Source organism: Mus musculus, chromosome 17 (assembly GCF_000001635.26).
Source record: "Mus musculus strain C57BL/6J chromosome 17, GRCm38.p6 C57BL/6J".
Taxonomy (NCBI): domain Eukaryota; kingdom Metazoa; phylum Chordata; class Mammalia; order Rodentia; family Muridae; genus Mus; species Mus musculus.
Window position 1 is genome coordinate 24,073,553 of NC_000083.6, and position 17,378 is coordinate 24,090,930.

At 43.4% G+C, this 17,378-nt stretch overlaps 1 protein-coding gene across 14 annotated transcripts in view; it reads right to left on the bottom strand.

The window, feature by feature from the left end:
- Nucleotides 1–127: 127 nt before the first annotated feature.
- Pdpk1 (3-phosphoinositide dependent protein kinase 1) overlaps nucleotides 128–17,378 on the bottom strand; it is an 81,940-nt gene continuing 64,689 nt past the window's right edge. For 10 of the 14 annotated variants that reach the window (XM_017317323.2, XM_030249572.1, XM_030249573.1 and 7 more), the window contains 4 exons: nucleotides 14,452–14,669; nucleotides 6,826–6,883; nucleotides 5,940–6,092; nucleotides 130–5,590 (listed from right to left, as the gene is read on the bottom strand). In XM_017317323.2, coding sequence (XP_017172812.1) covers nucleotides 5,474–5,590; nucleotides 5,940–6,092; nucleotides 6,826–6,883; nucleotides 14,452–14,669 — 546 coding nt within the window. In that variant the 3' untranslated portion in view covers nucleotides 130–5,473. Of the gene's footprint in view, nucleotides 5,591–5,939; nucleotides 6,093–6,825; nucleotides 6,884–14,451; nucleotides 14,670–17,378 lie in introns of all 14 variants that reach the window. The other 4 variants (NM_001286662.1, NM_011062.4, NM_001080773.2 and 1 more) reach the window with 3 other exon arrangements.

Here is a 17,378-nt window from a genome sequence, read left to right on the forward strand (position 1 = left end):
GGCGGAAGTTCCGGCTCGAAAAGCAGGCCGGAGATTACCACTTCCGGCCGGAGCAAGTCTCGGGTTCTCACGAGCATCCTCGGCTCAAGCTCCGCCCCTACTCAAAGAGGCTCCATGGCAAACAAAGTGTACACTCTACATGCTTTTATTACAAGACTACCGAGCATACGAGGGAAATCCATCATCCGGTAATTACATCTAAAGCACAGATATTTGAAAAAAACAAAAAAAAGAAAAGTTGTTTCATTAAATTATATGATTAAACCATGACCAAATAGAAAATTTATATAATAAAGCCAGGAAAAAAGTTGTAAAATATAGTTTACAATAATTATTCACACTCAAGGCTGTACATCAATACATACAACAACGTGGCCCCAAACATGAATTCAATCCAAATAATTCATATATTAGAATTTAAATAACACAGACTGAACTAGAGGCCGACAATAGCCAGCAAATAACCTTATATAAGAATAAAAATACAAAAGTGTATATCCCAGTATCATTGCATTATCTGTTTTCATAAGTATTTTTAATTTTTCCTTTGCCTGTACATCACAGTTACAGCTACAGAACAGGTAGAGAATATTACACATGTTCTAACTGACTGCCACCAACCTGAATGACAGCAATTCATCCTACTGTACGTGGCTAATGGACCAGCCGCAGCAGCTCTAAATACTGTAACAGTTTTTAATTTGCACATGTCCAATCACACTATGGTCGTGGCTTTAACCTGCACAATGACCTACTTGTAGTCATTAACCCAGATGATTAAACTAGGGTGGACTACATGGGGAGGGAAAATTTTGCTATTTGTAAAAACTTTTGTTCAGTTTGGATTCTTCATATGGAAGAAATGAGTTACAGGGAATTTTCAGGTATTCATATTGGTTAATTCATTTGCTTACTGCTGCAAAAGTGCTTTTGACAGAAACAGCTTCCCTCACATTGCAGGCCATTTTTCCACATTCTGACTTATAACCCTGAAGTGTTAGGCCAGAAGCTAGGTATCTTCAGAGGTTCTGAGAGTGGTTCCAGCCCTGTTCAATGTCAGGGCCCTTGTCTTACCTTCTACCCACGAGGTGCTACACCCACTGGCATCAGCACCAGTTTATGTTGGGTTTTGCATTAAAACAAATAGAAACGTGTATAGGAGTATCTTCACCATATTCAGAGTTGCTGTGGCCTCCCAAGTCTCAGATGAACACCCCAGGTCTATAGAACAATGGGGAGAAGCCTTGAGGCAGAGGAGGGCAGGAAACTGATTTCTACACATCTCCAGCCCTAAGCTCTGACAGTCAAGTAACACAGAAAATCTCTGCTGCATGTTTCCAAATTGAACCAGCAGGCCCCACCCAACACAGATAAAGCTACTATCTGATTTGGGTGGGCACTACAGTTCCGTGCAGCACTGCAGCGCACAAGAAGGTTTACATAAGCATCAGTGGGGATACCCATCCTTGGCAATGACAAAGCCTAGCCACTGTGCTGTCCTGAACCAAGACCTGAGGTGTGGAGCAAGAACACTCACAGCTGTACTTTTAGTAAAACTCAATCATCTGTGTGGTTTCTTTTCCAAGAAGAGCTTTGCTATTCTGCTTTGCTACTGATTCCCAAATGGCCCAAATGCATTTCTGAGTCTATAAACTTAATTATGAATTATCCATTAGGCATGTAGCAAGGTCAGTTCAACACTTTATCTCTGCTGACTGTGTAGAAGCAGATTCAGTACCATCGTGGACACAAAGTACAAGATTCTGAAAACATCACCAAGCACTTGGAAGCCTTAGAGCAAAGATGGAAAAGAAGTAACATGCAGGAGCAGATTCTTGCAATGCAAATGAAAAGACTGGCTTTTGGAAAAAAAATCTGTCACAAAGGAATCTGCAGTAATGACATTTTTAGCATTAAAAACAAAAGCAGCCATAGTCAAACTTTCTTGAGAACACACAACTTAGCAAGAACTGATGTGTTCAAAGTCCGTAGGACACAAGGAAGGTAGGTTTGTAACTGGAACTCAGAGGGTCTAAACATCAGACCGAGGAGGAGGAAAAAATACCCAAAATACCACTTCAGGTGTGTGAGGAAGGGGCAAAATCAGAATAAAAAATCAAAGACTTAGAAGTATATTCACCACAGCATTATTTAAATAGCAAAAACAAAAACAAAACACAAAGGAAACCAAAAACCATCTGAATGTTTTACAACAGGGAAACAACTGCATAACTTATAAATTTACAACCACTTGACTCCACAATTATCAAAAACATGCTTTTGAAGAACTACTCACGGCCACGGCATGGAGAAATGCTTAAGAGAAAACAAGTCAAGTGAAAAAGCTGGATGTAAAATGATGAATGTTGTATGTGTTCCCAGTTTGGTTTAGAAAGCAAACAAGGACTAAGGATGCACATCAGTGGTAGAGCACTCGCTTAGCAATCCTGAACCTCACTATTCAATTCCCAGCACTGGAACAAAGAGTTAGGGAGAACAGCATCTACATCCAAATGTTCACAGTGGTCTCTGAATGACGGGCCTTCCTTTATTCTTTTGCTTTCAGAAAACATACACTTCTTTAAGAAAGCACACAATTACCTACGGCCCCCTTGCTGGTACTGGGAGTCTGTGCCACACAACTGTCGGCAAGGTTACTTCAAGCATGAATCACAAACACTAGGGTGGCCCAAAGAGAGCTGCAGCAGTTAACGTTTCTATCAGTTTCAGCCTAACACAAGCCATCTCTCAAAGTGGTTTTTTACTGCATCTAACTGGGTTTTAGCTCAAAATGACATCTGAGCCATGATGCCACACCCTGAAGTGGAGAGGCTCAGCTCTACATGGGGAGCCCACTGCCCAGCTGGAGCACAGAAAAACAGGTGGAATTGACCCATTCAAGCTAAGTTTCATCTGTGATGCTGAGAGAAGCCAGGGCTCAAGTGGGCTGTGAGGTACTACAGTCTGCTGTACCTAGGTAGGAGAAGCCAGAGAACAGTCTTCAACTTTCTTTCCATCCTTGCCATTCCTAGGACACATGATTTCTAGAGGTACTAACAGGGTATTTCTCTCTCTCCTTACATACATCCCAAATTTACTGTTTCACACACACACACACACACACACACACACACACACACACACACACACACACACACACGAGTTGTACAAACTGACATCCACATCCTGTCCTACAAAGTAAGGCACCTTCACACAGGGTGACGGCTCTAAGGATGACTGGAAAAATGAAGGTGATTTAAGCCAGGTTAAGAAATGAATGTACATGGTTCATTAAAGGAAAAAAAAATCAAGGAAAAGGGGGCAGTAAGGACAAAGGTGACCTGGGAAGAGATCAGCTGTTGTAGCTTGGGCAGTCATGGTGACCACCCACTACTAATAGCTCAGCTGAACTCTGATTTTAGAGGTTAGGGTGGTGCTTGGTAAAGCCCAGGAGGTAGTGTTGCTCTCCAGGGAAGGAAGCAACAAAGGACTCTCCCATATACAGCCAGCTTTGTGGTCTAATTCAAGCCAAGCCTCAGTCCACTGCTCCCCTGTAGTTAAATGCCCTCAAAGATGCTTTCCCTGTGTCTGCATGCACCTGAGAGACAGGAAGCCACTCTTACTTACATGTACAAATGTAGGATACAGGGCACTCTGAGGGCAAAATAGCCACAAGGCGTGAGCAAGAACAGGACTCCAAGGAGGAAATAGCCAAGTGTACTTAACAGGCTCTTCAAAAACCAGGAGAAATGAGTGCCCACTTTCACTCTCAGGCTGACAGCATCCTAGGCCATACCTGTTCTGTGGGTTCTACTGGCAAGTGAGGTCCTGCTCCTTGCTCACCTGAAGCTCTTCTCACACGATCTAGCTGAGTCTAAATAAAATCCCTGTTCCCACCCAGCAACCCTGCCACAGAGTGGTGGCTGACTTTTCATCCTCACTCTACCCCAGCTGAACAGAATCACTCTTGTTGTTAAAGATTTGAAGTAGAATCTTTCCCCCTCTCAGTTTAGATGGCCTGGCCCACAGGTAGTCACTGTAGAGTAGACAGAACAGGGTAACCTCTGTTGTTGTGTGTGTTTGGGGGCGCCTATGTGAAAGTCAATAGAAATGGCAAAATTGTTGCTGCCATTGGGACATAGGAGTCTGAGGTGCTACTGTGAGCAGATGGGAGATGCCTACTTTTCTCCACTAGACACCAAGGGCCAACTTTCAGGGATATCCTAGTCAAAGAGAGGTACAGCCAAGTCCCTCAAAAGCACTCTGCAAGAAATGCCAAAAGAAGTGTCCCATTACTGGCAAAGAATGCCAGCATAGGCAGGCTCAGATTAAGAGGGCTGTTCCTGTGAGCAGGACAGTGATAACATCCTTTCCAGGCAAGGCCCACACTTTATGGAGTAGGTGACCAGGCAACATGAGAAGGCTTCTAGATTTTCAATCGTTGTAAAAATGGACCAGCTGAGAAGTGTTTGCCCACAGCATCGCAGGTGAGGCACACCCTAGGGTTTGCTCGGTGCTTGCCTCATAGGGCATGTGGTCTACTCACCTAAACCTGTGCAGAAACTCCAAGGAGGGCCTGCTGTCCCACTTCTCTACATGGAAGCAGTGGCCCAAGCTGGATTCTCTACAGTACCTCCAGCCTTGCCCAGGTTCAGGACAGGATTCTGTACCTGATAATAATCTAGTTGGTGTTACCTAGGTGCTAGTGCGACAGCAACCCTCCTGGACATGTGCTTGGCTTAGTGTCTAGTTCACTGGATAAACTTCTAGGAAGTGGAACACTAGAGCAGAGCCCAGTAAGAGCACCTGTAACTACAACAGCCTTCATTCTTCTCACCATACAACCTGCCTGCTGTAAGGCAGGAACCACAGAAATCATGTCACCATAAACACACCTGACCAAAGTTCTAGGGCCATACAAGAGATTCAAGGAAGGGAGAACACATACAAGCTAAGAGCCCTGTACCCACAGTAAGCTGGTGACTACCCCAGCAGGAGTGAAGGGGCTCCTGGGGAAGGATTCTGCAACAACTAGGGTAGGCCAGATACACCCCGTCCCTCAGTCACAGCAGGAGCTGTGTGTATCAGGTGGGGAAAGGTAGAGGCAGGCATGCAGTTCCTGTGGATGCTAAGAGGGGCGGGTGATGCCAAATCTGGCCACTGGTCTGGGCAAAAGCTGGGCTACCGTGCAAGGAGCTGGGTCTCCATGGCCACAGCAGTGCATGGAAGCCACCACAGAGCACAGAGAGCAAGCAAAGCGACCCTGAATTCCTGTTTGTTGGCTATTTGTTTTGTTCTTTGTGTGGTTGGGTTCTTTTTTTTCTTTTCTTTTAAATAAAAAAGCTGCAAGATTTCTGCCATCTATGTTCTCCACGAGATGGCTGGCAGGTGGTCTGGAAGCGTCCTGGGTGGCGGCCGAGCCGCGCTGGGGCAGGTATCCTGGCAGCAATAGGCAGCCCGGCCGCAGGCCACGTCACTGCACAGCAGCATCTGGATTGCTCTGGTACTGCTGCCTCCAAACCTCCTGGATCTTTCTGCACCACTTGTGAGCATTCCCGCTTGGATCCATCAGGTAGTACGTCCTGTTAGGCTGCAAAACAGAGCATCTGATGTCCCTCAGGGAGTCCAGTCCCCACCCAGCCTATCTTGCTGTCAATGCTGCCAGCACCTTTTTGAAGCCTGTGGGCACAGTGGGCTTCTTCATTCTACAAGTGCAGAACTAAAATATGTGGGCAGGTGACCTACCAGAAACCAACATCAAGCAGAAATCTATCTCTGGCCCAATTCAGGCCTAAGTTGTTCATATAGGTCTGTCTCTAGGACTCAGGAAGCTGACCTGACCCTAGATGCTTCCTTGGCCAAAGCAAGGGCCACTTACAACAGAGATGCAGAAGCCTATGATGAGGCTACAGTAAGATGCCTTATAGGGATAGACTCACCGTGTGGACAAAGAAAGTTTTAAAATTCTTGGCTTCTGGTCGGAGTTCTTGTGACCATGGGATTTCACCTTTCAAGACCTTGTTGACAGGATCAACATAATATAAATGTGGCCCTTCTGTGAGTAATAACTGTCGTCGTCTTGCAAATAAACCCTGGTCCAAATAAAATAAACAAACTGTTTGATCAAGACACAGATGGGATTAACTGGTAAGTAGCTCAGGACATAGTGACTGACTGCCACCTCCCCATTCACCTGAGACACTTTCTCCTCAACCTGGAACCTATATATTACATAAGATTACATAAGCACAGGTCTCTGCTGTTTAGCTCACAATGTGCCTTTCAATAGCTAGCTTGTGGTGCCCTGACCCCTCAGCTTTTCTAAGGCTCAGAGTCCTGCCCTTGGCAGGCCAGGCCTCAGCCCACCTTCATGGAGATTCTCGCTTCCAGAGTGTACACAGCCAGGAAGTGTGTTCAGGAGGCTCCTGTTGGCAGAGTCTGATATATTCTGCACTACTTGTTGCCCAGAAAATGATAAACAACAACCCCTGTATTTTCAAAGCTTCTAATGAAAGACTACTTGCTGAGCTCTGAGAAATGATCTGTTCCCCTCAATGTGACAGAAACCTTAGCACAGTGAGCTGGGCCTTGTGCAACCATGCCCTGTGGCCAGCGCATATGGCTGATTTACCACAAGACTTGACTGCTTCCCTGAGAGTCTGAGTGTTCCCGGCTTTATAAAATCTAGAGATGATCTCCAAAGATCATGCCAAGATGAAGAATGCCATATCCAACAATTCATGGCAGGACCCCAGGGTGAAGAACTGACCTGGGATAGAAACAGTAGGAAGTCATAGGATGAAGAGGATCAGGGAACCAACTCACCTTTCGCTTATCCACTGGACCCATTTTTAATATTAGATTATTTTCTACAAACTGGTGCCTAAAAAAATAAAGAAAGAAGAATGACCCAGCAGTTCTCCAAACTCTACACTTTGGACATTCCCCACAGGGCCTCTGTAGACTTTATATCCATCAAATCCTGTCCTCCACCCCACCCCAAAGACACAGCCTCTCTTCAGGTCCAGGAGATACCCCAGATGTAGTGATGCAATGGGTACAGATTTTTATCTGTTCCTGAGATCATCTTCTAGCTGGAGGTATCTGCATAGTATAAGAAGGCTGGAAGATAGTGCCACAGAAGCAAGCTAATACACATCACCACCACCATCTCACCATCATATTATATCATGTCATATCATCATCATCACCATCACCATGTCAAAAAAGCTGCAGTAAGGCTACCCATACTGACAATAACATTAATCCCAGAACTTGGGACACTGAGGCAGGAAGATCAGGAGTTTAAGGTCATCCCGCCTACATATCAAGTTCTAGGCCAGCCTGGAACATTGCCTCAGAAAACAAAAAGAGCCAAAACAAAACATGCTAGGTTAAAAAAAACTTCAGAGGTTTAGATGCCACCATAAATCAGTATTAGAATCTGAAAATTACTTTTCAAGCCAGGATACCTAAGAGTACCTAGAATCCAGAGTTATATAGAATCACAAATCCTTAAAAGATAGCTTCAATGTGCCTAGTCTAGCTGCAGCTTGATATGCAACTTTGAATGCATACATAGCAATATGGCTCTCCTAAAATAGGCAAGCTCTGTCATCAATGCCAAAGAGATGAAGACACAGATTCCATGCTTCACCCATGGTCAACTACATAATGGTAATGTAATGGAAAACTGCAAAGCCTGGTCCTCTCCTCTGATATCCACCCACACAGACCCCAAGAAGACTCTCTAAGGACCTGAGTATAAGGCCCAAGCACAGCCTGACTGTTTCAATCTAGTATCCTGGAGAGCGCAGTGCAGCTGGAGTGTAGAATGAGTGGCCCATGACATTCCAAATGTCCTTATTGAGTTGGCTGTTGTAGGTAAGGAGACTGTGATGCTGTACAGCAGGCACTGATCTGTTTTAAATATCAGCAATCTAGCCTCCAGGCCTCATCACGTTATTTTATTTTACTTTTTTAAGTTTTATTCTTTATTCTTTGCATGAGCGTTTTGTCTGTATATATGTATGTACGCGATGTATGTGCCTGGTGCCAATGGAGGTCAGAGAGGCATCAGATTGCCTGGAATTAAGAGTTAATGGATGGGGGCTAGTGAGATGGCTCAGTGGGTAAGAGCACTGACTGCTCTTCTGAAGGTCCTGAGTTCAAATCCCAGAAACCACATGGTGGTTCACAACCACCCATAATGAGATCTGATGCCCTCTTCTGGTGCGTCTGGAGCAAGTAGGGCCAACCAGAACAAGCAGAGGTCCTAAAAATTCAATCCCCAACAACCACATGAAGGCTCACAACCATATGTTCAGTTACAGTGTACCCATATACAATAAATAAATAAATAAATAAATAAATAAATAAATAAATAAATAAATAAATAAATAAATCTTAAAAAAAAAAAAAGAGTTAATGGATGGCTGTGAGCCACTATTTGCTGGAAAATGAACCTGTGCCCTCTGCAAGAACAGCCAGTGCTCTTAGCCATTGAACCCTCTCTCCAGCACAGGCCTCATGAATTACACTCTCCTCTAACATTGAAGGGATGTTAGCATTATTATCATTATTTTCCCTGGACTGTAACTACCAATACATAGTCCAGAAAACTTTAACACGTGCTTTTAAGTACTTACTCACCTTTGTTTTATTGTTTTGTTTTGCCTAGAACCTTCACAGAGTTGGCTGGCCTCAATCCTCTTGCCTCTGCCTTTATGTGCTGGGATTATAAGTATATATCACCATCCCAGCTTTAATTATTTAACTAAAAATAATAAACATGCCAGGCGGTGGTGGTGCACATCTTTAATAGTGCACTTTAATCCCAGCACTTGGGGAGGCAGAAACAGGCAGACTTCTGAGTTCAAGGCCAGCTTGGTCTACAAAGTGAGTTCTAAAACAGCCAGGGCTACACAGAGAAACCCTGTCTCAGGAAAAACAAGCAATCAAGCAAGCAAACAAAAAAACACAAAAGCAAAATGACTCAGTAATTAATGGCCCTTGCCAATAAGCCTAACTTCCATGCATGCTCTGTGGTATGTGCACACACACACACAAAAAAAATTTATTTATTAGCATGCACTCATATACATGCCTACAAATGATTTACTCTATACTGGGCCATATCTTAAGTACATCCTTCTTGTTTTTTAAACCAGTAATTTGCTGAAATAGCCATCTGCAACAGTGTCACTGGTCTTGTTCCTGATGATGAAAGGCACGTCCTCAATGTTCTTGAAAGGAATGTGATGGCCAGTGCTTCATTTGTGGATCTTCCCCATCTCTTATATGCCTACTTTTCCCCAGTGTACTTTCTTGCAGTGATTTTCAGAAATGCTCTCTTCACTGTGAGATGCCTCCTTTGCATATCATAGAGAGCACGCTCTCTACAGTGATTCTATGCTAGACTAGGTAGGCTAATTCTAGTTCAGTGGATTGCCACCCTGGTTCTATGGTGTTCTGATATCTTTAGAAGGTATGGCTATGCTACAGCCTCCTTACCATTTGTTCCTCTGTGATGGTGGACAGTTTGGGCTCTGCAGTTCTTACAACCATGTTTTCTTCAGAAAACTCAAATCTGTGTGTGGCAGGTCAGAGTTCAATATCAGGTATCTCCCGCATCAGATCTCCTTTTTTGTTTTTGTTTTTTGTTTGTTTGTTTGTTTGTTTTATGTGTATCTTTACCTATGGTAGCTCGAATGAGAATGGCCCCCAAAAGCTCAACTATTTGAATGCTTAGTCATCAGGGAGTGGAACTATTTGAAAGAACAGAGGTGTGGCCTTTTTGGAGGAAGTGTGTCATTAGAGGCAGACTTTGAGGTTTCAAAAGCCCACAGCTGGCCCAGTATCTCTCTCTGTGTCTGAAGATCAGAATGTAAAGCTTCCAGCTATTGCTCCAACTCCAACCTGCCCACATGGGGCCATGCTCCCAACCATGATAATGATACTAGCCCTTAATTAATGCTCTCATAAAAGTTGTCTTGGTCATAGTAGCTCTTCAGAGCAATAGAACAATGACTAGGATACCACCTTATCTTTTTTAAGATTTATTTATGTACATGAGCCTATATCATGTATATGCCTGGTACCTGTGACAGTCAGGAAAAGAACTAGAGTTATTGATGGTTGCAAGCCATCATATGGGTACTGGGAATTGAATCTGAGTTCTCTGCAAGAGCAACAACTGTTCTTAGCCATTGAGCCATTTTTCCAAGCTCTCTCCTCCAAACCTAGAGTTCACCAATTTGGCTAGACTGGCTGGCTGGAAGCCCCAGACAGCATACTCTCTCTGCCTCCCCCACACCTAATTCTTTATGTGGTTGTCAGAACTTGAACTTAGGTCCTCAGGGTTGTACTGCAAGAATTTTACTGACTGATCCATCTCCATTGTCACTTACATCTTTTAAAGACTTAAATGGTGACATTATAAATGTATCAAATGTTACTGGTTTAGATAAAACTTACATATGTTTAATAGTACTTTAATATATTTTTTTAATATTATTACAAAACAGAGCAACAAACTTTACTTGTATTTCTGTATAGGCACATGAATGGTCAGAATTTTAAAGTAATGACTTACTAGATGATTAAAATTACAAATTAACTATAGTAGGTATAACTGAAGATTGCTAGGTTAGAGTATAGTGAAACTGTTAGGATATAGTAATCTCAAAAATACACATCTTTAAGCCATAATTCTACTACAGAAAATTCCAAGAAAATAACATGTACATGCATTCAATGTACTGTCAAGATAATGTCCACCCAGTATGTGATCACTGAAAAACTCCACTGCATAATATTAGCAGCAAATAACAGTGAGAAAAAGATAAATATTATCTTAGCATTTAACATATTAATTTTGTCACAAGAAGGATAGGAAATCCCTGAAGCTCTGCAGAGGCATCACTTTCCACATAGAACTGAAATCGTTTTTGTTTTTTTAAGACAGGGTTTCTCTACATAGCCCTGGTTGTCCTGGAACTCACTTTGTAAATCAGGTTAGCCCCAAAACTCAAGAGATCAGCCTGCCCCTGCCTCCTGAATGCTGGGACTACCACCACTTGGCTTAAGACTGGAAAGGATAGAGAATCCCCAAACTAAAGACAGCAGCCAAGAGACCACAGGCTTCCTGCTCTGTCTGGCACTCACAGCCCTAGGCAGAGGGGAAAACCCCAGAAGAGCTGAAACACACACCCATGGAGACAGTGCTTCTGAGCAGCCTCTAAGAGGAAGGGCTCCTACACGAGGCTATAGAAAGCAGGGCAGCTGGGGATTCAGGGTTCAGAAGCCCAGGAAGCCCTGACTCAGCACTGTACCTAACAGCTAAAATTATTTTGATCAAAATCTTCCTTAGATTTCATAATGGGAGAAAATCTTTACTAGCCACACTTCACACAGGGGTTAATGTCTAGAATATGTAAAGAACTATAAAATTAAACACTTAGAAAATCCAAACTTCAGATCAATAAGTAAGTTTAGGGAACTAGAGAGTTCTCAAAAGAAGAAAGATAAATGGGTAATACAAGTTTTAAAAAAGTATTCAACATCCACTAGGGAAATGTAAATTCAAACTATTTTGAGATCTTATCTCATCCCAGTTAGAACAGCTACCAAGAAAACAAAGGATGATGCTGGGTGGTGGTGACGACACCTCTAACACCAGCACTCTGGAGGCAGAGACGCTAGAGGTAGGTCTCCAAGTGTGAGGACAGTCTGGTCTACATAGTGTGTTCCAGGACAGCCAGGGCTTCACAGAGGAAAGAAGAACTCTTACTTACTGTGTACAGAGTAGAAATTAGTATAGAGGTCTCTCAAAAGAATAAAATTATAGGGGCTGAAGAGATGGCCAATGATTAAAAACATACTCTGTTCTTTCCAAAGGACAGCAAGCATTGTTCCCACAACCCATATCAGATGGCTCAAATCCACCTATAACTCCAGCTCCAGGAGACCTGACACTCTCTTGAACACTTCAGGTACCCACAAACATGTGGCAGATACAAGCACATGAACAACAACAACAACAACAAAATCTTAAAGACAGAACTAAAACTTGAACTGCCATATGATCCCCTTCTGTCACTCCTAGGATATTCCGAGAGTGTCCATCACAGAGACAGATGCACGTCCATGCTTACTATTTCATTATTCACATCAGCAAGAAAATGGAACAAGCCTCGTCTGCATCAAAGGATGAATGGATGTGAAAAAGTGGTCCTCGGTGGCTTATACCTGTAACTATAACACTTATATGGCTAAAGTAGTAGTATTGTCACAAGTTTAAGGCTACCTTGGGATAAACACTTCATTCTGCCACGGTAAGACTGTATCTCAAAATACAAGAAGAAAAGAGTTGCAAGAAATCATGTTCTCTCACGTGCAGATCCTAATTCTAGTGTGTGTGTGTGTGTGTGTGTGTGTGTGTGTGTGTGCACATGTATGGGGTGGGGACTTTTGAGGACAAGTGTAGGTTGTGAAACTAGAAAGAGAACCATAAGGGGTAAAGGAAAGTCTTAAGGGAGGCTAAGGAAGGGTAAGGGAAGTTTCAAAAGGGTTAGGGTTAGGGGTAAGAGAATAAATATAATCTGAGCCAGACAGTGGTAGCACACGCCTTTAAGCCCAACAACACTCGGGAGGCAGAGACAAGAGTTCCAGGACAGCCTGGGTCACACAGAGAAAGCCTGTCTCAACAAAACAAAACAATCAAAAAGAGAATACATGTCATCTGAAAGTGGAACGGACACTGCTGGAGGTAGGAGGAGTACAAATCTGGGAGTGGCAAAGGAATGGGAGGGAGAATCAATAAAAACAAAACACATGTGGGAATACCATAATGAAACCTCGTTAATTAAAAGATGAACAAATAAGGAGCTGAGTCATGGATCGGCCTTTAAGAGCATTTATAGCTCTCCTAAGGGCCCGAAGTTCAGTCCCAGCACCCACATCATGTGGCTCACAGCACCTGTTACTCCAGCCCCAGGGGACCCAGCACTTCTGGCCTCCTCACATACCTGCACTCACATACCTCACATACCTGAAAACACACACACACACACACACACACACACACACACACACACACACATACACACGGGACCCAGCACTTCTGGCCTCCTCACATACCTGCACTCACATACCTCATATACCTGAGAAAACACACACACACACACACACACACACACACACACACACACACACACACACACACTTAACTTTTTAAAAATCTTTTTTAAAGTGATAAATAAAAAGAGCAAAATCAAAAATCCTTTCCTCTCCTTAATAGTACTAGCACCTTAGGAAAGGAGTTACTAGACAAACTCCTTGGAATTGTAGATTATCTCTAGGAGCCAATATCCTCATTTAATTTTTCTAGAGAAAATACGTTTTGGTGGTAAAACATTCTAGTCCTAGCCACCTGCATCCCTCAGGAAAAGCTACTAAGGGTTCTCTTCCTCCTCACAAGTCTCCTGAGTCTTGTACATTCTTCCCTCCTGCCTTAACAAGCCCTCAGTTTTCCTCGTCCCATTACACCCAAATACATATTCCTGAGAGAGCTCATTGCCACAAAAAATGTTGAAGTGTAATGGGGATAGATATACTCAAAATATATTATATACATGTATAAAATTATCAAAGAATAAACTTAAAAATTTAAAGTTTAAATTAGCATTAGTTTAAATAGCATAAGAATACTAGAAGAAAAAAAGTCAGGCATCGTGGCACACATCTTTAATCCTAGCATTTGGGAGGCAGAGGCAAGCAGATTTGTATCATTTTGAGGCCAGTGTGGTCTACATAGTGGCCTTGTCAAAAAAGCCTTTTGACTTTGTCCAAAAAAAAAGAAAAAAAAAAAAGAGTGGTGGGGTGCCAGGTAAAAATACTGAAGCCCTTTCAGCAGACTCAGATTTAAAAGTGGAACCAGTTGGATGGACATTGTAAAGAAAATGTTGGCAGGATAGAGAATGGATTTCATATATATACATATATGTGTATGTATGTATGTGTGTATGTATGTATGTATATATATGTCTTACAATTTTAATTTTAATTTTTTTGGTTTTTCGAGACAGGGTTTCTCTGTGTAGCCCTGGCTGCCCCAGAACTCACTCTATAGACCAGGCTGGCCTGGAACTCAGAAATTCACCTGCCTCTGCCTCCCAAGTGCTGGGACTAAAGGCGTGCACCACCACCACCCAGATTTTTTTTTAATTTATTTTTTAATTTTTATTTTTTTAAAGATGTAAAAACATGTAAAAAAAATTGTCAAAGAAACAATGTAATTCAAGCCCCGTTCCTGAAGTCTCCTAATAACCTGGGAACTTTGTTTCTTTGAAAAGCACTGGAGAGGTGAGTCAAGGACAACTAACCCAGCCCATGTCTGCTCCCCGGGCATCCTGTATTCTAGACAGGGCTGCTAATGCCTATAGTTCTTACCAAGGGTTTCCACCGGCTTGCTTTTCCAATAACAACCTTTTTTCATCTTCTGAAAACTGTAAGTCTAGTTCAAAAGAGTTAGTGTCCAAATCATGGATGTACTGCTCTATGTTGCTGCCCGACCTCTGGGGCAGGCTGGTTTCCACCGTAGACAGGGAGTGGGAAGAGGAGGAGGATGACACCTGCATGAAGCCAAACTGGCTCAGGAGATTGTCGTACTGCAGGGAAGAAGGAGAAGAGAAAGCTACCTTAATTTGTCTTTAAGGCCAAAGAACCCTCCCACATTGCCTGGCCCCCACAGCCACTCATAACCTGGCAAGCTTAAATACACGCCAAAGGCAGATGGACTACCGGTCCCTTTTGATGTAAATAGACAGATTCTCTTCCAACAGCTATTGGGCGACTGAACCAAAGCAAGGCTGGACTTTCTGCTACAGGTTCCTCTTCTGATAGAAACAGAGGTCAAAGAGGGGCTATACCAACCAAATCCTTCATCTCCAGGGAAAAGGAACCTGGGACCCTCACACAGCACAGCACCCCAAGCCATGCTCCTGGCAGGGAGTTCAGTAATCAAGTACACTTTCCTTTTAGTCCAGGGATCTTAGGTTTTAGAGTCACTGCATAGCTTACATTTGTTTTTGAAAAAACAAGCCAGACGGGCGTGGTGGCGCACACCTTTAGTCCCAGCACTTGGGAGGCAGAGGCAGGCGGATTTCTGAGTTCGAGGCCAGCCTGGTCTACAGAGTTCCAGGACAGCCAGGGCTACACAGAGAAACCCTGTCTTGAAAACAAACAAAAAAATACAAGCCAATGTTGACACAGAAAGCAGAACTATTCACAACATGCCACGTGGGCCCACAGCCTATCTAGCACACTTCCAGGCAATGACAGGGCAAAGATTTTTGAACATGCTAAAGTTAGGTATGGCCACCCTGAGCAGATAGCTATGCTAGGTACAGGTCTCACACTCTTGAGCCCTGCATTCCATACCCTGAGTTTCCAGAAAGAGAGCCCTGGCTACAGATCTACAGAGATCAGCCCTTACCCTCTGCAGATTCTACAAGCCCCGTGTCCACCTCCTTGCTGTTGCCCAGTGGCCCTCAGTCCCACGGCAGTCACTGCTCCATCTGCTGACTTCAGATTCACACGCTAGCACTGTCTCCACTTCCTTCATGAAGGTTCCCCAGTGAGAGGAATGATGTCTCTGCTTCAATTTACAGAAATGACTACCATACTTCTACTGGAGGGAGAGGTATCCCCACAAAAACTTTCAGAACCAGTATGTGGCTTCAATCTCTGACACAGAAATTGAAGCTCAGAGTCACTTTCCTGTAGCCAACACTGAACTTAAAACCAGCACAAAGCTGCCTCTCCACATCACTGAGCGGCCCTAACCTTGTAGAAGGAGCACCTTCAGAGTAGACGCCGTCGGTTCCAGCACTCCCCAGGACCAATTTCACCATCTAAAGGTGAACTCTGGTACAGGAAACTATCTGCCTAGATGCTTACACAGTCCTTAAACCACACTGAAAGAGCTGAGCAGCCACCCAACACCACCAAATTGCTGCCACTCAGAACCAGGTTATAAAGGTAGAAGTCAAAGCTTTCAATAAAAAAACGCCATGTCCTCAGCAGTGCAGAGCAGGCCTGTAGAGACGTTCAGATGCATAGACATGTACAAACACACATGAAGAAACACTCCTGGCTGCTGAGATTGAAGATAATGGAGCTTATGCGTTCCTTAAAAAATAGCTGCCCTTTTGAGTAGAGGGAAGAAGGCACAGAGACCATAAGCTGTAGGACTGCCTCCCATTCCTGGTTAACTTCCAAAAGGATGACAGTCCTAGTAGGGAGGATTCCACCAGCACTCCATGACATGACCCAGAAGGACACCACCACTCAGGAGCATTTAAGAGGCTTTGGGGATAGGGGCAGGAACTCCTGGCTCAGGGCCTACGTTCTCTGCAGATAGCACACTACACAGAAACTAGCCAATGTCAGTATAGATGCACTTGAGTTTCATTCCCTAAAAGTCTGGGCACAAAGAACATTTTAGGAAAAAAATGGAGATATGCCAAATAGCAATGGCTTTAATGTAGTTTTAGAAGACCTTTGTTTGGGTTTTCTGTTTGTTTTGTTCTGAGACAGTGCCTACCTTTGTAGCCAGACTGACCATGAACTTTCAATCTTTATATTTACTATTTTATGTATACAGGACTTTGGCTTGTACATCTGTCTGTCTGTCCATCTGTCCATCTGTCCATCCATCCATCTAGAAATAGATCTAGATAGACAAACAGGTAGATAGACAGACAGATGCACCAGGTGTGTGCCTAGTGCTCCCAGAAGGCAGAAAAGATGTTGGATCTTCTGGAACTAAAATTACAGACAGCTGTAGGCCAACTTGTGGTTGCTAGGAATCAAACTCACAGTGGTTGGAAGGAGAGAAAGTTCTCTTCACCACTGAGTCATCTCTCCAGCTCCAGCTTTCAATCTTCATGCCTTAGCCTTCTGAATGCTGGGATCACACCCCCTTTCCCTCAACCCTGGCTGCTTTGGAAGGCTTTTAGGTAAATGTTAGAATTGCTCAGTCAGTTGAACAGAATTCTATGCATGGCAACTGGTTAAAACAAGCCAAGAAAACAGAAATCAAATGAGGAAAACTGATTTGAATCAATAAACTATTAAAAAAATATATAAAGGTCATAATGAAAGAAGAGTCTGGGCAAGTAAAACTGAAACCATGGAAGCACGCTGTGGTTTCTTTTATCTGTTTTTTTTTGCTGGTATTTCCCAGTTATCAAGAGAGGAAGTTTTAAAAACAAAGTATATTTAAGATCTTGTGTCTGTTTTCAAGACAAGCTGCTTTGAAGCCAGTGACAGCAACTGCCCACAAACCCAGGTGGTACCCCTGGAAACAGAGTAGG